Below are 25,423 nucleotides of genomic sequence, written 5' to 3' on the forward strand. Positions count from 1 at the left end.
TGACTGGTGAGGAATGAACAAGAGTGAGGGTTGTAGGGTATCATGTTAGAGTGTTAACGCAGGAAGTGGGAACACATCAGATAGGGCTTGGGGCCATTAGAGTGACTGAGCATTTTCTCATACCATACACAAAAATAAACTCAAAATGGATAAAGGACCTGAAAGTGAGACAGGAAACCATCAAAACCCTAGAGGAGAAAGCAGGAGAAAACCTCCTTGACTTCAAGTGCAGCAATTTCTTACTTGACACGCACGCAAGGGAATCAAGAGCAAAAATGAACTACTGGGACCTCAACAAGATAAAAACCTTCTGCACAGCAAAGGAAACAATCAATAAAACTTATAGGCAACTGACAGAATGGGAAAAGATAGTTGAAAATGACATAACAGACAAAGGGCTAGTATCCAAAATCTATAAGGAACTCATCAAACTCCACACCCAAAAAGCAAATAATCCAGTGAAGAAATGGGCAGAAGACATGAACAGATACTTCTCCAAAGAGGACATCCAGATGGCCGACAGACACATGAAACAATGCTCAGCATCCCTCCTCATCAGGGAAATACAAATCAAAACCAAACTGAGATACCACCTCAAACCAGTCAGAGTGACTAAAATGAACAAATCAGAAAACTCTAGATGCTGGCGAGGATGTGGTGAAACGGGCACCCTCCTACACTGTTGGTGGGAATGTAAGCTGGTACAGCCCCTCTGGAAAACAGTGTGGAGGTTCCTCAAAAAATTAACAATAGAACTCCCCTATGACCCAGCAATAGCACTGCTAGGAATTTACCCAAGGGATACAGAAATGCTGAAGCATAGGAGCACATGTACCCCAATGTTAAAAGCAGCACTCTCAACAATAGCCAAAACATGGAAAGCACCTAAGTGTCCATCAACTGATGAATGGATCAAGAAGATGTGGTACTTATACAATGGAATACTACATGGCAATGAGAAAGAATGAAATCTGGCCATGTGTAGCAACATGGATGGAACCTGAGGGTGTTCTGCTGAGCGAAAAAAGTCAGGCAGAGAAAGACAGATACTATATGTTTGCACATATAGGTGGGTTAGAAGGAAGTTAACAGAGGACCATGAGGGAGGAGAAGGGGAAAAATAGTTGGGAAGAGGGAGGGAGGTAAACCATAAGAGACTCTTGAATGCTGAGAACAAACTGGGGCTGATGGGAGTGGAGGAAAGGGGAAGGGAGATGATGGGCATGGGGGAGAGCACTTGTTGGGATGAGCACTGGGTGTCATACGGAAACCAACTTGACAATAAACTACTTAAGGAAAAATAATAACAAAAATATTTTTTAATTTAAAAATAAAGAATGATTTTGATTTTCACTCTGGGTTAAAGAGTGCCATTGGATGAATTTGAGCAGGGTGAAACTGAGCAGATTTTAATAAAATCATTCTGGCTGCTGACAGTGAGAATAGGCTAAAGGGGGCAAGGACAGAGGCAAAGAAACTAGGTAGGAGTTATTGCAATAATCATGTAGAAAGGATATGGTTTGGGTCAAGGTGGTATCAAGACTGAGAAATGGTTGAACTGAAGATGGTTTTTTTAATGGGAAAGTTAATAGAACTCTATTGGATGTGGCATATGAAAGAGAAAAGTCAACAATAATCCCGATGGTTTTGTTCAAAGCGCTGGGAAGGGTGCCATAATATTTTCATATATTATTGATTAAATACTTTACAAGTATTATTTCTAGACTTTGTTACCAATGAGGAAATGTAGCAGTTACCTGGAATCTCATATTTCGTGTGTGGCAGTAGAGTCCAAGAAATATGGCTCTAAACCATACATTTCTAGCCACTATGGAATACTGCCTCTTGCAGTATTGGCGAGATGATGATTTAGGAAACTATGAAGCAATAAAATATTCACAAATTTAAAAATAACAGGGTCACATAAAACTTGTAATATATTTGTTGAATGAAAAAGGATAGAATCTCTAATTATAAACACAGCTTTCCCTCCTCCTTATGTTGACAAGAATGGAGATAAATATTAATATCCCAATAGATAAAGATAAAATTTGTCAACAGGCAAAAACTAAAAGATGAAATAAATTTAGTAAAAACTTATTTATTTTTATGTGTTTTAATACTCTCAGTGACCAAGAACTTAAAATTTAAAAAGGTACTGTTTTATACCAGTACAGAAATGTTATTTTGCATCTATCATTTTGTTAATGTTTTAATATTTATTTTTGAGAGAGAGACGGAATGTGATCAGAGGAGGGGCGGAGAGGGAGGGAGACACAGAATCCGAAGCAGGCTCCAGGCTCCGAGCTGTCAGCCAAGAGACTGAGGCAGGGCTCAAAATCACAAGCTGTGAGATCATGACATGAGCCGAAGTCAGACACTGAATCGACTGAGCCACCCAGGTGCCCCATTGCATTTTTCATTTTTAATAAATATATCCAGGGGCTCCTGGGTGGCTCAGTCATTTGAGCATCTGACTTCAGTTTGTGGATTTGAGCCCCATGTCAGTCTCTGTGTTGACAACTCAGAGCCTGGATCCTGCTTCAGATTCTGTGTCTCCCTCTCTCTCTCTGCCCCTTCTCTGCTCACACTCTGTCTCTCACTCTCTCAAAAATAAATAAGCATAAAAAATTTTAAAAAAATATCCAGATGCTAGGGAAACTGATAATAGTCATTTGTTCTCTGAGCCAATATAAATTAGTCAAACTTTAGGAACAACATATGACAATATGTTTGAAGAGCACAACTGGAGAGGAATGTTAAAATCATCTAAAAGAAAAAAAAATCTATGTTCACAAGAATGTTTCCCTAAGCCTATGCATAATAAAATATAGGAACAATTACCATTTTGATAAATAGCAACTCCATTTTTCCAGTTACACAGGCCAAAATCATGACTCATCATTTTCTCTTATACCTAATGTCTTATCCTTAAGTAAATTTTGTTGACTGAGCATGAAGTATCATTTATTTTTCTGCTTTGCTTTACTCCTTAGCATCTATCAGTATTGAACATGCAATATGCTTTTACTTATCTTCATTTATTATCTATTTCCTTCACTAGGGTATTGCGGGCCAGTTTTTTGCGTTGTTCATTTTTCTTGTCTTTTTCACTCACTGCTTTGTCTCTCACATCTAGAACAAGTTCTGACCTGCCATTGCCGTTCAGTAAAATTTGCTGAATGACTACAGTATTTAAATATCCATCACCCCTGTCTGAACTATCTTCAAATTACATCTAGAAGTTGGTTGCTTATCAACGTTGTAGTTTCTTAACCCATACCACCACTCTCTCTTGGCAGAAGTCTGTGAGAGTCTCCTAAACAATCTTCCTGTTTCTTTTTCCACACTGCATGACAGCCAGTGGGGCTCTTTCAAAGTAGTCGTCAAATTACATTAAACTTCTACTCAAAACCTTCAATAGTTTTATAGCTCCAAGTAAAAGTCCTATCTACATTATGGCACCCTGGGTAAGCATCATTGGGCCCCTTGCTACCACTTCTCGACCCTTTCCAACTCTATCCTCACTCCCGCCCATCCTGTTACACTGGGTTCCTTGATGTTAAGTATGCTCTCACCACAGAGCCTTTGCACTTGCTCCTTTCTCTGCCAGGAATGCTCAATCCCCATTGCAGCCAGGGTTCTGCTCATGTCACTGCCTCAGAGAATCTCTCCTTGACCACCATTTCTAAAATAGAACCTCCCATAGTTCTTCATCTCCTTATAAGGCTTTATTACTTTTATCAGCACTTGACACACACACACACACACACACACACACACACACAAACATGCATGCTATATATGTACATATATATCAGCACTTGACATTAGGTTATAGAATAGATATATAACATACATGTGTGCTATATATACATGCATATATACACAAATAAACATGTTTTACATGTATATATGTGCTTCTATCCATATGAGAAACAGGAAGAGCATATATACATATGTAAATGTAATACTTACAACTCATTAATAAGAAGACAAATAACTCAATTTATAAATGGACAAAGGATTGGAATAGACATTCATCCAAAAAAAAAAAAAAAGATATACAAGAGGCCAACAATCAAATGAAAAGATGCTCAACATCATTATTACCAGGGACATGTAAGTCAAACCCACAATGAGACCACTTCACACTCACTGGGATGGCTATAATAAAAACTATGGGGGGCGCCTGGATGGCTCAGTCAGCTGACTGCAGGTCAGGTCATGGTCTCATAGTTTCTGAGAGACAGAAAGCAAATGAAGGGTTTACTTGAAGCTTAGGGAATAACAGATGACTGCTAATGGGTATAGGGTCTCCTTTTGAGGTGATGAAAACATTCTAAAATTGATTATGGTGATGAGTGCACATCTCTGTGAATATATGAAAAATCACTGAGTTGTACACTTAAAATGGTCAAATTGTATAGTATGTGAATGATACCTCAATAAAACTACTATATTAGGAAAAAACCCAAGATTCTCAAAGCTTAAAAAAGTCATTTAATATGTTCAAGTAGGGAGTAATCAAAAGATAACTAATAATGACTTCAGCAAACCCAAATTAATTCTGGTTATGTCATTTATTAGTTTAAAGGCAGTGGGTCAGTTAAAGTTTCTTAATCTGAAAATCTGTATAACCACATCTCGTTCCAAGGATTAAATGAAATAATCTATGTGATTTGTACACATAAGGTATTAAAGAAATACATATTCTCTTCTTTAATCTTTCTGTAAATTTATAATGCTAGTAATTAGGAATCTACAAAACCAATTATTTATTTTGGGGCTACAAAAAAAGCCATATCATCTATCTTAAAACCTACATGGACAGGAAACAATGTAATTAACCTGAGTATACTAATGAATAATTTAAAATCTAATCTACAAATCCCTTTTCCAATCATCAGTGATATAATTTATGATGCAAACTTTTATTGAGACAAATGGGAATCCATGAACTCTTCCAAATTTTGTTTACAAACCAACATCAGCTCAAAACTCAGGGAGTCCAATCAGGATGGGAGCCTCCTATGGTTACAGCATAAATCTTACAGCCATTTCTGAGAGTGTAATTTTAATCGATAAAGTATTCTAGATCAGTTCCTCTTTGTTTTAATGCCATTACATTACCTTTGCTACATCGTAATATAACTGCTGGAGGGTCTGGAAATGGATGAGGTAACTGTTAGGGAATTTTAAATCTGTGTGGGTGATCTTACTAATTGGCCTCCAATTATTTACCTGTGCAACCTTCCTATACATTGCTGATGGTAGTGTGTTCGAGGATTGCCAGAGTAGCTGGGGCCAAAAATTAAAATAATAATAATGACTTAAGGTTATTTTTATTCTTTATAATTTATGGATAAATTTATATATACTAAAAACCATTGGGTTGTAAACTCAATGGGTGAATTGTATTTAAAATGGGTGAAATGTATGTGAATTGGGTATATGTTATGTGAATTATCTCAATAAAGCTGTTATATTAAAAAAAAGATTCTCAAAGCTTAAAAAATCATTTAATATATTGAAGCAGGGAGCCTGATACAGTGAAAAAAGAACTAATAATTATTGAGCAAAACCAAATCAAATTTTTCATATTAATTAACTTTTAATTAATATGCATACTAGTATTCCCAAAGTACATTCTCTTTACCTGCATCTCACAAAAACTCTTAATTCAGTTCTGCTCAATCCCCATTTACATTATAAGAAAAATATCAAACTGTAATACTGAGATCTTTATTTCATAAATCAGGAGCCTGAGGCACAGACTGTGTATACCTTTTTACTGAGTGATATCATTCCTGAAACTGGGTCTTCTGGCTACTAATAAATTCCATGATTTTAAAAATTATTATTCCACTGAAGTGTCCTATGAGGAATAAACCAAATGGTCCATATGTGGTTGACTCAGTGGTTAGAACATGGTGGTAATGAAGATTCCAACTTCTTATTTCTTTGCAGTTCCTTTGCTGTTCACTTCTTCCTACATTGGCAGTGTTCTCAAGTCCTGACACTAGCTGGTCACGGTGAAGGTCGTGCCAGAGTTGTATTCAGTCAACCCCACAACCGGGAAAATCTTGAAGATAAACTGCTTTTCACTATGTCAGGGTGCCAGTGTTTATTCTATCTACATCCATTGCTCCATACATTCACCTCATCATCAATTTTCCATCTATCTATCACTAAGTAGACAGTATATATTAGATAATATGAATAAGACAGATATAAATAGTAATTGTCATCTGGTGAACTGAGTATAATAGTATTATAACCAAAATGCTTTAATAATAGAAAGCAGGAAGCATCTAAATGGGTATTTGGGAAGACTTCCTGTAAAAACAATGTTAGAGGGCATTCTCCTACTACTTAAGAAGAGCCACTAACAAGGCTCACAAAGTCTCCTCTGGACAGGGAAGAGGGAAAAAAATAAATCTTATAATTCCTGGTAAGATCACCTAAATGAAGATTAGGAGACACAAAGTGAAGCCTGTATGAATCCAGTTCTCTTAGTGGAGGGCTTTGGGGTAAATGCAAGCTTCTTATGAACAAAGAACAAAAGAGGGCTGATTGGCTGTAGCACCGTGAGTCAAAGGAAGTGTTAGCAAGTGCTCTAGAGAGAAAAGGCCCAGGTCCCTTAAGGCCTCTGAAGGCTACAGTGAGGAGTTTACATTTTACATGTAATGGGAAACTGGGGGGGATTGAGTAGAGAAACGATGAGATTTAATTTTCTTTTTATGAGAGCTTCCTTTGGCTGCTATATGGAAAGTAGACCATAAGGAGACAGGCATTGGAGCAGAGACAATTAGGAAGCTATTATGCAGATCTACCAGGAGACGTGGCAGGCTGGACAAGGTGTGACTTGGATATAGCACTTGTAGCAGCAAGTGCAGAGCTGTGTCAGATTCTGAATGTAATTTGAAAATTGAGCCAAGAGGACTTACTTAATGGGTTTAACAAACAACTGAAATGACTTACAGTGACTATGATGTTGACAAAACTGGAAAACAGTATGTTCTTTCAGTGTTATTCCCTTATTTCTGTATATAGAAATATCCTGAAATATTTATATCCCTGAAATAAGTTGGTAACATTACCACAAAGTTCTTTTCTACACCATCTTAAGATGAAATGTTGTTTTAAAAAAAAATCAAAAATTAGTGGAGAGGGGGTCCTGATTGGCTCAGTCAGTTGAGCAGCTAACTTTCACTCAGGTCATGATCTCCTGGTCCAAGTTCGAGTCCCACATCAGGCTCTGTGTTGAGAGCTCAGAGCCTAGAGCCTGGAGCCTGCTTCAGATATTCTCTCTCTCTCTTTCTCTCAAAAATAAATAAACATTAAACTATTTTTTAAAAATTAGTGGAGATTATTTAATACTACAAAATGAAAGCAAAATCATCATATACTCACTTGACCATAACTGTTTTAAGAAATAAAATGAACACTCCAGCTCATAGAAAACAAATAATCTTACCACTCTAATATAAATCACCTCCTAAGGGATCCATTTCATGATGTGAGCAAAATGTAGACTTCACAAGATTAGGTAGATGTATATATTGGTTGGTTGGACTAAAGTTATGTTGGTTTTAATAAGCCCCAATTATATCACATCGAAGTTACCTGATTTTGCTGTAGCACGAGTGTGGGCAGAATCAAGTATCAGTTACTTGTCAGTATGGATCTTTCTGTCCTTGTCATTTTACGGAACACTAGCAAGAGAAGGGGTGGGTGGTGGGTGATGATGGGCGGGCTTCCAGGGCTGACAGGAAAGAGGACTATTACATCAAGATCTTGAATTCACTGTTACATGGATCAGCACTTTCCAGAATAATTGTGGTGTGTGTGTGTGTGTGTGTGTGTGTGTGTGTGTATGTTTGTGTGTCTGTGTGTGTGTATCTGTGTGTGTGTATCTGTGTGCCTGTGTGTCTGTCTGTGTAGGTGAGGGTGCAGGGTGAAATGGTGCCCTGGCTTTGAAAGCTGCTCTATGAAAAGTAGAATTAAAAGTTTACAAATGACCATAAAAACAATGAAAGATGAAAAACCAAATTCTAACCTTCCCAACCTGATTAGCTTACTTCAGTCAATCATCTCTCCGATATATTTTGCCATGCAGCGTTACTCCCATCTTTTGCTGCTCACAGCCTCATACTTAACAACATCTTGCAGAGTTAGTAGCCTATGGACATCACTAATCACTTTTCAACCCAAAGGACTGTGTTCCTACTGTGATGATTAAGGGAGATAAGGGATTAAGATTTCTTGGATTGGAATCTTCATTCTCCATTGGCTAGATATATGCCATTTGGCAAGTTATTTTATCTCTTGGCTAATCAGTTTTCTCAGCTATTAAAAGAGGCTATTAATAGTATCTAACCCAAGGAACTGTTATAAGAATTAGTGAGATAATGCAGGTAGAGAGTTGTGTAATATGTGTTCGGTAAATTATTGCTATTCCACTCTGCCTTAAAAATCACATTTTGGTAATAATAGAAACAGCTGGTTAGTGAAAATATCCCCGAGCCCAGAAAAAATTGAGGTGAAAGATAAGCTTATAAGTTATCGAATAAAGCAATGGGCAAATATTGTTGAACCTCTATGATGCTGTGCTAGGAGTATAATGGAGTTATGTCACATCATTTATTTCAATAATCTTGCAAAGTATTGATCATTAACTCCAATTTACAAATGAGATTACTAAGCTCAGAGTATTTAATAATAAGCCACAGTGACAAAGCCAGTAGATACAACAATGGGAATGTAGCCAATGCCTGTCTGGGAAACCAGCATTTCATCCATAATATTCTGCAAATTCTTGTTAGGCAATCTTAGTGGAAATGTCCAGCTTTAAATCAACAAAACCATGAATGTTCCTTCTTCCATAGCTATCATTTTGAATGGTGAGAAATATTCATCCTCAATGGAACACTGAGCACATGCAGTTAACCTTGCCACAGCATTGATATTCTCATGGGACAGTTCGAAGTAGTTCACTATATATTAAAAAAAGCTATTAATTAGGTGCATCAGTCAGGTTCCAAAAAAATTGTATTAGAGCCTTTTGGTACTTGGAAACGCATTAACCAACCCAGAAGCTGGCAGCCTGCACTCTAAAAGGAAAATTAGAAAATGTAATGTGGTTGAATTTAAAAAGAGTATGTATTGCTAAAATACTCATGTTTTATTTAATTACACGCTTGGTATATTTGATGTCATTTTGCTGGATCTCTTCTCAAAGACAATAAAATCATTCATGTTTTAGATATGCAGCTGACTCTAAAAGAGTACTTTCCAGCCAGGTGTTATATCGAGATGGATTCCTGAACTGCTTGGCGATACTACCATCAGCCAGAGCTTCAATCTCATCTTCACTGTAAAGGCAAATACCTCATGTGTACATGCTTTAATCCCTTTAATCCCTAGAAGCTGTGATATTTTCTTAAATGGAATAAATGGTATATAGATACTGGAGATGCTAAAATATTGACTATAGGGTACAAAGCCTGGAGAGACAGGAACACAAGTCAAATGTTTAGATTGAGGAAGAAAACACGGAGTTAGGACATCCAATTACATTAAGCATTTAGTGAAAATGTTGGCATGTGTGATGGCAATTTATCAAAATAAGATGCATAGAGTTGAATGGAAAGGTTTGCATGGCCAGAGTTATTATTAGCTTTTAACAAGTATTAATTTGGGAGAATTATTAGTGAAAGGTGCTTTGCAAACTATGTCATCTGTATGGATACTTTGGACAAGGTTTCCATTCTTGTTTTTGTCTTCTTATCAGAAAATAACAATAGTCACCACTTTCAGAATTAATTACTCTGGGAAAGACCTTTGTACTCTGATAGACTGTATTTGTTCTGATGAAAAGTTCTTTTTGATGTTGATGTTGTAGAAGAAATGAACCTGCTGGTGGCTGTCTTTTCTTTAATTAGGAAACTTAATAAGCCAGCACTATTTTGTGTGTGCCACACACACAAAAGTGAGTATTATAAGAAATATGACTAATTTGCAGTAATTCAGAATGCTATGATAAATCACAGAGCTCATTGTTTGAAAAATTATGAAAAAGTACCTAGAGGATGCCCTTAGAGAGAAATCAAGATACATCTTTCAGGCTGGAAATTCTTAATTCTCATTACCTTTAATATTTATCTGAGGCATAGTTAAAATTATGGATCCTGAATTCACTTGAGACCAATTACAACTGATTCTCTGGAGCTGGGACCCAGAAAGTTTTGAAAGCCCCTGGGTGACTAGAATATGTAGCCAGAGTTGAGAATCACTGATACAGGCATTGTAGCCAGGCCACCGACATGCTCACTACTGAAACCCTAGGACTAACCTTCTGAAGGTTATAAATAAATTCACACTGAGGTCAGAAAATAAGTGTTGGAGCAGAGTAATATCACTTTCTGATAAATCCCGACTTTATTTTCTTTCTATCCAGCTTATGTAAATGTATGAACAAAGATCACCAGAAATTCTTGGAAATTCTACAGCCTAAAAGAGAATGACTAATTTAAGCAGTCAGAAAAATGAATCTCTGCAACAGTAGCCTAAACCTTAAAAAAAACAAAGGAAAACTTAAATAATCACAGGAGTAATTAGAGAGTTTAGAGATGTTGTGTTCATGAAATACAATAAGATGCTCTGAAAACAAAAAAAGACTCCTGGATATCAAATATAAGCATATGACCTCACCCTTCCCTCAACACACACACACACACACACACACACACAGATATGAAAATTCATTTGGAAGAAAAGTGCAGGACATCTTCCACAACTGAGGCAGAAATCAAAATCATGAGATGAAAACAAATGCACACACATACATGTACACACACCCAAACATTATGTTGTATAACTTTGTAACACGCACAAATAAAGATAATAAAAGTGCACAGAGAGAAGAAAAAACCATTGACAGACGAGAATCAGACAGCAGTTGGGTTTTTAGCAGTAACAATGGATGCTAAACAACAGTGAATCAGTCTCTGGATTTTGAGGAAAATTATTTTTTAATGTTTATTTATTTATTTTGAGAGAGGGGTAAAGAGAGAATCCTAAGTATGCTCCACGCTGTCAGTAAAGAGTTTGATGTGGGGATTGAATTCCTGAACCATGATTTCATGAAATCAAGAGTTTGATGCTTGACCCACAGAACCACCCAGGCATCCTGAGGAAAATGATCTTTAACCTAGAACTTTATAACCAATAAAATAAAATGAAATGTAAGAGTGAACTGAAGTAATTTCAGAGATACAATAACTTAGAAAGTCTGTATCTTACATGAGCCTTCAGAGGTAGTTGCCTCAGGATATCCTCAAAAAAAAAATGAGACTAAAAACTAAGAAAGAGGAATATGTTGGAAATTAGAAACTAGACTGAATCCAGTAATTCAACAAGAAGACAGTGAATGCTAAAAATTTTTTTAAAGAAGAAGAATGAGATAAAGGATATAAAAATAAGAATCTGGAATACAAGAATATTTAGAAGATATTTTCTTCTCCCAAGAAGAAAAAGAAAACAAAACAAAACATAATCTAGGAAAAATAAGACTAATAAACATTTGTGGGATAAAGAAGAAAGTTTAGTGTGGCATGATTTTGAGTATTTGATGGAGGGTTGGAAAGGGGCAACAATGTGACCTTGACTCTAGGACTACTCAAGAGTGGCACAGAGGTCATAAAAATTTGGAACTGCTAAGGCATTATTTGCATCGTAGTGATACATTTGCCAAGTGCAGAGTCAAGAGATATCATTAAAATGTGAAGGAACACGATAAAATGTATAAATATACTACTTAAAGCTACAAAGTAAATCAGTAGAAAGGTTTAAAATTTTAAATGGCAATATAACTATGAATAATTGAAAGGTCATACAAATAGGCTAAATCTTCATCTGACACAACAGGGGATCAAAGGATACTGCTGAAATTTGATAAATCTAGAAACAACAGTATGAATGTGCTTACTGACAGAGAACTGAAGGAAAGTGTTAAAGTTTTTAGTTATGAGGTTATTGTTCATTAAAAATCTTATACTACTCGAATTTCAAGCTGTACATGAAATAGCTTACTCATTTTTTCACCTTAGATTATTATGCTCATCCATCAAATGCTAAAGACCAAGCCTGAATTTTTTTCTTAAAAAAAATGTTATAGATTTGAAGAAGGCAGCTTATGTTTGAAGAGGGGGTAAAGGAGTAGGAAGTACTAGAAATCAACTTACCCAAGCAAAAGTCACTAAGGTCAGCGAAAGAGCATTTGAGCACAGAGTCTTTTTTATCCTCCTCAGCATTAACTGGAAAAAAAAAAGCCATTCATAGTTTTGGGAAAAAGAAACATTAATATATAAAAAATGACCATGGTGGCTGATACCCAAATGATAGCCAAATATAAACATTTTTAAGTTAATGAGTTGAAATTGGTTAATTAAATTTTCACTCAGTAAGAGCAAGATGTATCTCTATTATATTTTAAAGCCTTTTATTTTCTTGAATAATTAGCTCCTAGAAAAGTAGTTATTGGGCATGGATGTAAGCTGCTGATAATTGGTAATGATTTCACAATATTATTGAAAATAGAATCTTAGTATTTTCTTTTTTTTAAATTTTTTAATGTTTTATTTATTTTGGGAGAGAGAGAGAGAGTATGAGTGGGGGAAGGACAGAGAGAGAGACACACACAGAATCTGAGGCAGGCTCCAGTCTCCGCAAACTGTCACCACAGAGCCTGACATGCGGCTCGAACCCATGAACAGTGAGATCATGACCTGAGCCAAATTTGGACGCTTGACCAACCAAGCCACCCAGGTGCCCCGAGAATCCTGGTATTTTCAAAGTTATCCAGAGGAAGAAACAACCTCAAGGAATCATAAAGGAATGCACTCTCATAAGACAAAAAGATGGGATGGGAAAATAAAAACATACCTAATCCACTGAATAACAGGGGGGTTGGTTATATTTTGACCAAAGCCAAATCTTCATTGCTTTATTGTCAATATTATTTAAAATTTTTGGTCTTTCTTTTTAGGAAACTGATTTGATTACTGCTGACATATTCTACTCAGTTACTGGTTATAAATTCTCACCAGAAATGAGAACGAGCTAGTCTGGTCTAGCTGGTCTGTATGTTCCCACAAACAGAAAGTATTAGGTCCAGGTTCCCAGAACGTTGGCTACTTTCAAGGCAAATAAGAAGTGAAAACATATCTGGCCAAGAACTGGCCTTCCATTGACTGGTATACTGGTCTTCCTATGCTAGCCTTCCTGCTAAGAGCTCTAATAAATACTAGTAAAGTGGATGAAGGAAGGAAGGAATGGCTTGAAAACGCTGACTCTGCAAGTTCAACAAAAGAACAAGATAGCAGCTCACCTTGCTCAGCTCTGTCAGAGGAGATTAAGGTCACAGAAGTGGGAGCCTGAGATTCACTCTCCGTTGACTGGAAGAGTGAGGTAGATTGGCTCAAACTCTTTGAGTAGGCATAGCTCTGAACAAGGCAAGGCAGTGACCTCCGAGATGGTTTTAATGAAGTTTCTTTTGTTATCTCACTCTTGCTTATATTCATACCTGCAAATTCAAAATGGCGAGGTTTAGAAGTGAGAAATAATCAGCAAAAGTCAACAAATACATTTTAATTCTTGTGATGGCTATTTCAGGAAAGTATTCTTGAAAAGCACCACATAAGGACTAGAACTAATTGAGTTCATTTTGTTTTTTATTTTGTCAGGGAAGGTGAGAATTTTGTCAAACAGTCCTGAGAAATAAACAGCTTTCAGTTGACCTTTTATACTTTTAAAAACTTCTGTAAAACAAACAAACAAATAAACAAACCTAACCATTTAAATGGATAAAGGTAACCATTTAAATCTCCAAGTAGCAAGTAATTAAAACCTAATACACACACATTCAAATTACTATTTACTAAACTGAGCCCTTCTTTTTATACTCTAATTTCCCTTAAACATATATACACTACATTTGATTTTTCAACAATCTTACAGAGGAGGAATTGTTATTTCTTTTTTAAGTTTATTTATTTATTTATTTTGATAGAGAGAAAGAGAGAGTGAGAGAGGGAGGGGCAGAGAGAGGGAGAAACAGAATCCCAAGCAGGCTCCCCACCACCAGTGCAAAGCCCAAAGCAGGGCTTGAATTCACAAACCATGAGCTCAAGGCCTGAGTGGAGAGATGAAGTCAGATGCCTAACTGACTGAGCCACCCACGCACCCCCGGGTATTGTTATATCTTTTAGTGAAGGGGAATTGAAACTTAGAAAGGAAAAGCAATATTACTTTTGTCACACAGATAAATAAGGGGAAAGGCATTCATATTCCAAGCAAAAACTACCACATCAAGGTGCATCTACAAATTAGTTCAAAACTCCTGAACACCATCTATTCAGCCCCAAATTCACAACATTGAAATGTAAAGATTATTTGCCCAAGTTCATTCCAGTAGAGGTTAAAATGCATAAAGAACATAGCTTATAGGCACATCTGTTTTTACCAACCTCCAGATTCACCTGCCCATCTGCTGAATCTCTGTGTTAGTGTAAATTCCCAAAGTAGTGATTGAAAAGTGAAAAGGATAATGCAAATGCATTAGTACATAGAATGTTCAATTAATGAATGTTACTCATCTTAAATTCAATTTTGAGACCAAGTAAAATCTGGGTCATAGTAGGTATGGGCAAGGATTGAAGACACAGGAAAGGTACATTTTCAGTAATTATCCCAGGTGGTAACGCCAGTGAAGTCTTGTCTATGAAGGTAATCTGAGGGGCTTCTTTTTGGTGTATTCCTACTCCTACTTCTCCATCTTCATTTATAATTCTTGGGTTCAACACATTTTCTTCAAAGGATGATGCATATAAAGTAGAAAGCTCCCCATATAAAACGTTAAGCGCTGAAAATATTTGTCAAATGCAACACTTAAGGAAAACAGAGGAAATGATGTTGAAGATGAAACAAATGAAACAAATGTCCGTCCCACGTACAGCTCTGCATCTCCCTTCCTATGGGTCTTCAGTGCAGTGCTTTCTCATTTCCTGAACTACTGAGTGTTTCCAAAGTTATTATACACATCATCTTTGCTGGAAACCAATATAGTCTAAGCTGAAAGTCTGATATCCTAACATTCTAAAGAATGTTTCTTTTCAAAGTTCCACATTCAATACTGTCACATTCTGCTTGGCATAACAGTATCTGTTCTTTGCACGGAGTGATTAACATCAGCTACCCCCACAGCATTCAGAACATTTTTCTTCTTTGTCCCAAAGTTTCATTTCTTTCCTTGTGTGGCTTTACCTGTTACCCTTGAATAATATTTGATAACTAACCCTTAAAGCTAATAACCAGAGAAGAGACTGCAGCAACATGTCAATTTGGGTAAGCCTGTGCAGCTCCTGAGTTCAAGGATAAATGTGTCAACAGCAGCCAATGTGTCATTTTCTATATTTAGAACAGATTTTTCTAAAGCAACAATTAGCTACTTCCAAATGTTTTAAAAGCACTTCATAAATGCTGACATATTTATAGGAATCTCCTGAAATAACATTTTACTTGTGAATATCCAAATGTCCAGAAGATGTAATTGCAAATAAGATATCTTCTAAAAATGCATTCTCATAAAACATCTAACACCAAAGGAGGAAAAGTTGCTATTCAAATACCATTTAATTCAATGGGCCTTGAGTTGATACAGAGTTTTTTAATTGAAAAAAAAAAAAAAAAACCAACAGATTCTTAGAAAACTTCAAAGAGACAATTGGGAAATAAAGAAAAAAATCATTGATTTTCTTAGTGTAAAATATACATTTTCTAAAGATAAATCTGTTGGTAAGATTTCTCTTCAAGAAAACTAACTCATTCTAAGACTCATGTGAAGAAATATATTTGTTTTTTAATAGAATGAACTCTGAAAACTCTACCAAGCAAATGGTTAGAAGAATTTTGGAACATTTGTATTCAAATAAAATGATATTATGACTTAATGGGTTTTACATTATGTCTATAAGAGAGAGATTTAAAAAAAATAACAAATGTAGTTGTCTGACTCTTGTTCTAATCTCACAATGAATTAAGTGCTTTAGCAAAACTTTACATCTTCTTCAGAAATATTTTAGAATTGATGGCCCATAAATGGGCATTGTCTCAGGATGCCATTTGGTCCTATAAAATATAAACCACTCTCCTATAATAGTATAGGAAAGTAGATTTGTATCGTAGATTTGTACTGTAGATTTCCTACAATAGTAGATTGTAGGAAAGCACATTTATTTAAATAATAAGCATTGGTGAAAAAAACGTAGAAATGTACACAGAACTTTCTCCTTCTCTTCCTTGTCAAAATCACTGTGGCTCTGTTGTCTTTAAAATTTTTTATGTTTATGGGGTGCCTGGGTGGCTTAGTCGGTTAAGCATCCGACTTTCGCTTAGGTCATGATCTCGCGGATCATGGGTTCGAGCCCCGCGTCGGGCTCTGTGCTGACTGCCAGCTCAGAGCCTGGAGCCTGTTTCAGTCTGTGACTCCCTCTCTCTCTGACCCTCCCCTGCTCACACTGTCTCTCTCTCTCTCTCTCCTAGAAATAAATAAAACATTAAAAAAATTAAAAAAAAAATAAAATAAAATAAAATAAAATTTTTTATGTTTATTTTTGAGACAGAGAGAGAGAGAGAGAGAGACAGTGTGAGTGGGGGAGAGGCAGACACAGAATGCGAATCAGACTCCAGGTTCTGAGCTGTCAGCACACAGCCAGATGTGGGCCTCAAACTCATGAGCCATGAGATCAGGACCACATGGGGCTCGAACTCATGAACTGTTGAGATCATGACTGGAGCCGAAGTCGAAGTCGGAAGCTTAACCTACTGAGCCACCCAGGCACCCCACTGTTGTTTTTAAAGAAACATTTCTGATTTGTTGTTTGAATGTGCTCTTGTTGGCGGAAGTTATTGCTGGTGATAAAAGCACCATTTACTGAGTGCCTACGACGTGCCAGGAGCAAGCACCCTGCACGGTATCAGTAATTCTCCCACTAGTCCTGTTGAGACTTTTCATCCCCATTTTACGTGGGACAATCCTGAGACACAACGGATTTAAGTAACTGGTCTCTAGTCCCACATGTAGGAAGAGTTGGAGCCTGGAACAAGCCGGGTCCACCCGACTTCAAGGCTTCTACTCTTCGCAATGAAACATGCAGTTTCTTTGCTTACCCAGAAACTTCTCTCACAATAGTTAGCTCTTCATTCATTTTTCAGTTTTACTCTCACTTTGAATAAGAAAAAGTATGTCTCTTGTAGCAGGATCCTAGTAGAACAGGATGGCTAACTCAGAGTAAGTGAAGCAAGTTTAATAAAAGGATTATTTACAAAGGTGTGAGCAGGTCTAAGAAAAACCAATACATGTTGATGAAGTTTCCTACAACAAGGGGCAGAAACCTTTATTACCTTTGGGGCTGCAGAGCAGGGAGAGAGAGGCAACATAAAAACCTAGAAATAATTATATCTGGAGGAGAGGAAATCCTGCAGAACTTATATGATGATATAGCAGAATGTAGCCACTGTAGTATCACAGAAGGGCATGCAGCCAGCCAGGGCACAAAATACCCCAACCTCTCCTTTGTCAATTTCTAACCTGCTGCTGATGCTCTCAACTGGTCAAATCTAAATAGTAGTCAGATGTAGCGCAAACTCTGGTTTGTTTGTAGTCCATAGATATCTGCTCCCTGGGAAACAGGACAAGGTAGAAAATGGTACAGGATGGATCTAGAGGGATAAATAAAGATTATCCACTTCACACACAAAAATGTAGAACTCAGGGGAGCTTTCAGCACAACTTTTGAGGATAGAAAGCAGCATTACATACTTTTATCATTAGAGTATGAAATTATAAGGCTGTTTTATTTTTTACTTTTTGGTCATAAGTTGTAAGTATTCTAAGATGTTTTCAAGTAAACACTGAAAAGGCAACTATTGACATTTTTTTACTTTTGACTAACTGGCTAAGTGCAAGACTCTATGCACGAGATAAAAGTGAACTATACATACTCAGCCTTTAAACAAGAGTTATTAGCGAAATCAAAATTTATCTCATTCAATTAATATATATTAGGTATTATCTCATTCAATTAATATATATTAATATATATTAGGTATTAGCGTGAATAAGAAAAGGTCTCTAATAAGTCTAATGCAAGATTAGAATACTGTAAGAAAGGCACTAAGTTATGAAGGGGGTTTAAAGCAGTAAAATACATTTTCAAAGTCCCAAAGGTTGAAATGAGAGGTCTCATTTTATCTCTGTCTGTTTTATTTCTAATTTCCAAGTCACACAGCCCACCTCAAATAAGTTCATTTTCTTTGCTGTATGGATTCTTAAAAATATATATTTTGCTTTAATAAAATTCATGTTTGCATTTATTTATTGCATTATTATTTAACATATAGTCTCTCTAATTGTTTGGTAAGTTCCATGAGGGCAGGGACCACATTTGTCTTGTTCACAGCCATAGTGTCAGCATGTGGCATTGGGTCTACATATATAGTATGCAAATAAATATTTACAAAAATAAGACTCAAATAAGGCTCTAGTAATTAATGAGTTTACTAATTAATATCTTCATTTGAGAAGTATTTACTCTAATAGATTCTAGATATCCTTTCTAGACAATGGGGATATAGCAGTGAACAAAGAGATAAAACTCCTTGCCTCCACGGAGATTGAAATACAGATTCAAGGGGTACATGCACCCCAATGTTTATAGCAACATTATCAACAACAGCCAAACTATAGAGAGAACCCAAATGTCCACCAACTGATAAATGGACACACATGCACACATATACACACAATGGAATATGACTCAGCCATCAAAAAGAGTGAAATCTTGCCATTTGCCATGACATGGATGGAGCTAGAATGTATTATGCTAAGTAAAATAAGTCAATTAGAGAAAGACAAATACTGTAAGATTTCACTCATTTGTAGAATTTAAGAAACAAAACATGAATGGGGCGCCTGGGTGGCTTAGTCGGTTAAGCGTCCGACTTTCGCTTAGGTCATGATCTCGCGGTTCGTGGGTTCGAGCCCCGCGTCGGGCTATGTGCTGACTGCCAGCTCAGAGCCTGGAGCCTGTTTCAGTCTGTGACTCCCTCTCTCTCTGACCCTCCCCTGTTCACGCTGTCTCTCTCTCTCTCCTAGAAATAAATAAAAATATTTAAAAAAAAAAAAAAAAGAAACAAAACATGAACATATGGGAAGGAGGAAAAAGACAAGATTGGTAAACAAACCACAAGGGTCTCTTAATGATAGAGAACAAACTGAGAATTGGAGGGAGGTGGATGGGGAATAGGTGGGTGATGGGCACTGGGTGCTGTATGTAACTGAAAATCACTGAATTCTACTCCTGTAACCAATATCACACTGTATGTTAACTATTTAAATTTAAATAAATATATAAATAAGTAAATAAATAAATAAAATCTCAAGGGGAAATCAAGAGGCATTTACTCTCCATGGAAACAGTGTTCTGAATCTTTCATGCTCATACAACCTATTACCTATAATACTTTTTGGAATATAAATGAGATTTTTCTTTAAATTAAATATTTGTATGGTAGTGTCGTAAATATGAACATTATCTTTACAAAAACAATGATCCACACATGATTTGAGCTATTCTAAATCCTACTCCTCTGTCCTCAGTGGCCATTCATTTCCTTGCTTCCCTTTTAGTACTCAAACCAGATTTTGGCAGGAATTGAAGCTGAGAGTAAGAGATTGCAGGCATTTGTGAAATGTGTTAAGATGCAAAGGGATTTCTTTAGAATGTACAGGTGGAAAAATAAAAAGATATAGAAACAGGAGTACAAGATAAATCTTTAGCCGAGAATTCTGCCATCATTTTGTGTGTGTGTAGAGGTAAGACAGAACTCCTGATCATTCTTGCCTGCTTCGTGGAAGGCAAATCCATATGAAAACAAATTTTTGGATTTGCATTAGGATTTGCATTTTGTGAAATATAAATTTTGAAGTTTTATAGTACTTCTGACAAGCTGCAAAGTTCTATTGTTTACACTATTGCAGGACGAGCTGTTCCACTCTGAAGAGCTCAAAGATGGCATCTGGATTTTGCCCAAGTGCATGGACCCAGCAAGGAAACCTGGACTACACCCTATTCTTGAAGTGGGAAGGGTCTGAAGACTCCCATTACATCTCACTGGTCTATGATGGCATTTTGAATCTAATTCAGTATGTTGCAACCGCACAGTGTTATTGGGAAAACGAGTTAACTCAACCAGAAGCAACTGATGTGTGGACTCTGAACCCAAACAGAAGCATGATTCGTCTAACCAACACTGCACCAGGGGACAACCTGTTCTATATTTTCAGGCAGCCATGAACATTTGTAAACACAGACCTTCCCACTTCTTGCCACCTGCTACTGTTGTTTTTAGTTATGGGTTTCACCATACTGTGCCAAAGGCTGGCAACTTCCATATCTCCTTTTGAACATAGTTTGATATTTTAGCATTGGAAGCTTATTTCAAAAGCTTAAGAATGGGAAAAATGAGCTTCTACTAGAAAACAGAAAAAAAAGTATTGATTTGGGATATTTTTCAAGAAATTTAGGATGAGAACATTTTTGCTGTTAGTATTATGGTTTTTTAAAAAGTCCATTTTAAAATATCAAAGATAAGTAATGTCCTACAGGGCTCAAACTCATGAACTATGAGATGATGATATGAACCAGAACTAATAATCTGGTGCGTAATGAACTGAGGCACCCAGGTGGTCCCTTACGGTCAACTATTTCTTAAAAATATTGCACTCCTCATTCAGTTGTCTTTGCACCTTTGTCAAAGATGAGTTGTCTCTGCTTGTGTAGGTTATTTTCTGGGCTTTGTATTCTGTTCTGTTCATTATGTGTCTATCCTTTCACCTATACCAGGTTGTCCTGACAACTCTAACTTTATAGTGTCTCTTAAAAACAGGCAGTGCTAGTCCTCTATTTTTTTTTAATTGCTTTGACTATTTGAGTTACTTTACCTTACCTTATACACTTTAGAATCAGCTTATCTATAATTGGTTTATTTATAATTGTTATTACAATTGAGATTGAATTAAATCTATATATCACTTTGGAGACAATTAACATCTTAACTGTATCAAGTTTCCAATCCATGAACCCATTGGGATCATTGCGTGAGGTTTTTTTTTTTTTATTTCACCATATTTTTGTAGTTTTCTCCATACAAATACTGCACACATTTTATTAGATTTATAGCTAACTATGTCATTTTGTTGGAGCTATTAAAAAAGGTAAATATTCTTTTTAAAAAAATTTTTAATGTTTTATTTATTTTGAGAGAGAGATAGAGACAGCATGAGCAGGGGAGAGTCAGAGAGAGAGTGGGAGACACAGAATCCGAAGACAGGCTCCAGGCTCTGAGCTAGCTGTCAGCACAGAACCCAACCTGGGGCTCGAACCCACAAACCGTGAGATCACGGCCTGAGCTAAAGTCGGACACTTAACCGACTGAGTCACCCAGGCGCCCCATAAATTTCTTTTCAATTTCAATTTTCTAGTTTTCAATTGTGCATTGCTTATGTATAGAAATGCAATGATTTTTGTTTATTAATACTGTATTTTGTGAACTTGGAAACTTGCTTAATGGTTTCAAGAGAATTTTGGTAGATTCCTTGGAATTCTCTACATAGATAAGCATGTTGTCTGCAAATAAGGGTAATACAACTTCTTACTTTCTAATTGAAATCTTTTCCTCTTGTATCCTCATTTTATTCTCTAGGGCTTCCAATGCAATACTGTGTAGGAATGGTGAAAATAGACAATCTCGCCTAATTCCTAATCTTGGAAGGCAGTCTTTCATGATTAAGCATGTTGTTGATGTTAAGTTTTTAATAAATGTCCTATATCAAATGGAGGAAGTTTCTTTGTATTCCTGGATTGCTGACACTGTTAACATGACAGATGTTTAATTATTTTTTCGATGCCTATTGATATATCAGGTAGTTTTCTTGTCAAATATGTTAGTGTGGCAAATTATATTGATGGATTTTTTTCATTTTGTTTTTTTTTTTAATTTTTTAATGTTTTATTTATTTCTAGGAGAGAGAGAGAGAGAGACAGCGTGAGCAGGGGAGGGTCAGAGAGAGAGAGAGAGTCACAGACTCTGAAACAGACTCCAGGCTCTGAGCTGGCAGTCAGCACAAAGCGCGATGCAGGGCTCGACCCACAAACCGCGAGATCATGACCTAAGAGAAAGTCGGACGCTTACCGACTAAGCCACCCAGGCACCCCAATACTAAATGATAGTCTTTTTCTTCCCAACAGGGGAAACCCACTGCTGAGAAATGAATGTAGGGGAAGTTAGAGATTTTATAGTGGTAGAGCTATATTTTATGGTTCAAGAGACCANAGCGAAAGTCGGACGCTTAACCGACTAAGCCACCGAGGTGCCCCTCATTTTGTTTTGAAACAGCCTTGCACACCTGTGTAATAGTTGTTATATTTAATTCTCAAATAATCCTGAAAGAAAGCTTTAATCATACATACTTAAGAGTGAAAAAACAAAAATTAATTAGAGACATTCACCCCATAATTGCCAAACCTATGAACTGAACTCAAGTCCCTGGGATTTGCAAGCTAAGTTCCTTTCACTGTAGCACCACCTTTCATATGTGCAAGAAGAAATACTATTGATGGGCTCTAGGACAACCACAAAGCTTCTCCCTTCTTATACTCCACTTCCAAGGTTAAGGGGTCCTGGTAAGGTCCTAAGAAATGGACATTTTGTTGAGAGTAAAGCCAATAGGTACACCAACAAAAAATAATAATAAACTCTGCCATGGCCAGCCTCTTTTGGTCTTGCCTATCTCTCTTTCATGTGTCAGGGCTTATAAAAGTGAAGCAAGAACACTATAAGTAGAGTTTAAGCAGGTAATCTTTTGGATGATGATTTAACCAGTTGAGATTACACTTGAGGGATGTTTTCATGTTTCTTCAAGATTTCCTTGTGTTTTTCAAGACTTTGAAAGAATGTTTCTAATTAGCTATAGGTCAAGAAGAGAAGCACCTAGGAAGCCTCTAGGTCTGCTATTTGTTATTTTATGTCTTAAAACAGAGCCCCATTCAGCAGAGTCAGTAATTTTACATAGAATTTTGAGGCCAAGGCCCTAGTTAGGAAAACAAACAAAAGTGTCTTGTGTCCTCTCTGCATACCATTCTCATGAACCTATTTTAAGACTTGAAAATAATTACCCTGGGTTTCAGCTAAGTCTTTGTCTTAGCACAAGAAATACTTACAACCCCCAGGAATCCTATATTCCCGTTTTTTTTTTGTCTAGTTACACAGCATTATTGGAACATACTTACTGGATAGAAATACCAACATTCAAATAAAGGCTAAGGGACAACAAAGAACTCTTTTAATAAATGTTATTTTATTTAGGGCAGAGAAGAGGACTAAAGTGTGGATGATCTTATCATATATAGATCCTTATATATCAAGAGTATCATTAAGGTATTTAGAGCAACACCATTTGTCATGTAAAGTGGCATAGTTAATAAGAAAAATGTTTCCAGTCTATACAAAATCAATGCTGAACACTTTAAACATTATATCTAAGCTAAAAATAGTAAAAAAAAAAAAAAAGAATAGTCCATTTATTTCAGTCAAAATCTAATGTCAAAAACTTCAAATGGGTTTAATCGCCTCCTAATTTTCTTTTAAAAGCTGTCTGCATATAAATGTTCTGCACTTGTCACTATAATACAGAATGTAAATTGACAGACTGACATTATAGAAAAGAATGTTTTCAAAATTTTTCATATTATACAGATATAGTGCCCATTTCAAAGATAAAGGAAAAGAAAAAAATGTGCCTGGATTTATTTCACAGGCTCTTAAAAAAAAAAAAATCACTGATAAGTCCTTGATAAGTCTTTTTCCAAAGTGACACACCAAAGAACAAAGGAAATGGTCCAGAAGTTTCCTTTTATTACATTTTTTTTATTTGATTGAGAGAGAGAGAGAGAGAGAGAAAGAGAGAGACAGAGAGAGAGAGAGAGAGAGAGAGAGAGAATCCCAAGCAGGCTCCATGTTCAGTGAGGAGTCTGATGCAGGGCTCAATGCCATGACCCTGGGACTGTGACCTGACCTGAAATCAAGACTCTGAGCCACCCAGGTGCCCCTTGTCTGGAATTTTCTAATCCTTAAAAAGAAAAATGGACTGATGCAGAAAGAAGTGCTGCATTTTGCAATGAGAACAATGCAAAGTCAGATTCAAAAGGCAGGAGCCCACTGACAGCCAGTTTTGGGTCTCTTAGCAAAATCTGCGACCACAATTTCTGATTGGGATTTGCATTTTCAGGGAAGGTTACTTTCTTCTTAACTCACGGTTTGGATTACAAACCCTTTGCAGTCAAAGAGGCAGCAGTGGGGCAAACAGATGGCACTGACACCTGGCTAGGTTCCTAACTCAGTTTAGGGTACAGCAGTGACACTGAACATAGTATCTTCAGTTGGGCTTGACAAGGCTTTCTGAGTACACTCTGTTATGTAAATGCACAAGATGGGACTCTAATTCAAAAGGGAATACTGTCCTTGGAAATTCCTAACAGGCCTGCAATATGGCATTTCCCCATAAGTCAATTGGTACAACAGCCTTAGTGTAGATCTAGGAATATTCAGAAGCTTGTAAAGAAACACTAGGTAGACCTAAGGCCACAAGTGTGTGTGCTCAAGTGGGGATGTGGTTTTAGGACAGATGAAAAAAATAGTCACTCCTCTGAATCATAAGCATTTTCTACAAATCAAAACAAATAAATTGGCCAGAACACAGACAATTCTGAGAAGAGTAGTGCATGTTTTTTATTAAAAAGAAAAATTAATTCCAAATCATGGGATTACTCCAATTTTGAATTTGGATTAAGTTCCAAATTCTGGACAATTCCAATTCCAAAATTGTAGTATTCTATGGTTTTCAGTAGTTAATTTTGTCATTCGGTTTCTAAGATAAGTCTCAAGGCCTTTATTCAGTTCAAATTGTATTCTAGTTATTCTCATCTGTACTTTATTTAACATCTTTTCTATTTCTTAAATGCATCACTGTGAAGCTGCCAATAAATGCAAGGAGGCTATAAACTTAGAGGCATATTTTTATAGACTTGGGTATGATCCAATGTGCATAAATCTCTCCATTAATCCAATCCCTTTGTTTGATATTGAAAAAAAATATGAAAACTCAAAGACGAAATCAATGAAAACAGTACAGAAATACAGTTAACGACATAAGTGCTTTGGGGTTAAGGTACAACACCCCTTCTAAAGTAAGGAGTTTGTTTAGTATTAAATATATTTTAAATAAAACTTAAACTGATTC

The 25,423-nt window shown here is 36.4% G+C and overlaps 1 protein-coding gene across 1 annotated transcript in view; it reads right to left on the minus strand.

Annotated features, from left to right (window-relative positions):
• The window catches only part of ANO3 (anoctamin 3), a 398,246-nt gene that overhangs the window by 172,720 nt on the left and 200,103 nt on the right, over nt 1–25,423 (minus strand). The window contains exons 3-4 of the mRNA XM_039218371.1: nt 13,394–13,588; nt 12,249–12,320 (exon numbers count right to left, since the gene is read on the minus strand). Coding sequence (XP_039074302.1) covers nt 12,249–12,320; nt 13,394–13,588 — 267 coding nt within the window. The remainder of the gene's footprint in view (nt 1–12,248; nt 12,321–13,393; nt 13,589–25,423) is intronic.

Source organism: Hyaena hyaena, unplaced genomic scaffold (genome assembly GCF_003009895.1).
Source record: "Hyaena hyaena isolate Hyena2069 unplaced genomic scaffold, ASM300989v1 scaffold_753, whole genome shotgun sequence".
Taxonomy (NCBI): Eukaryota; Metazoa; Chordata; class Mammalia; order Carnivora; family Hyaenidae; genus Hyaena; species Hyaena hyaena.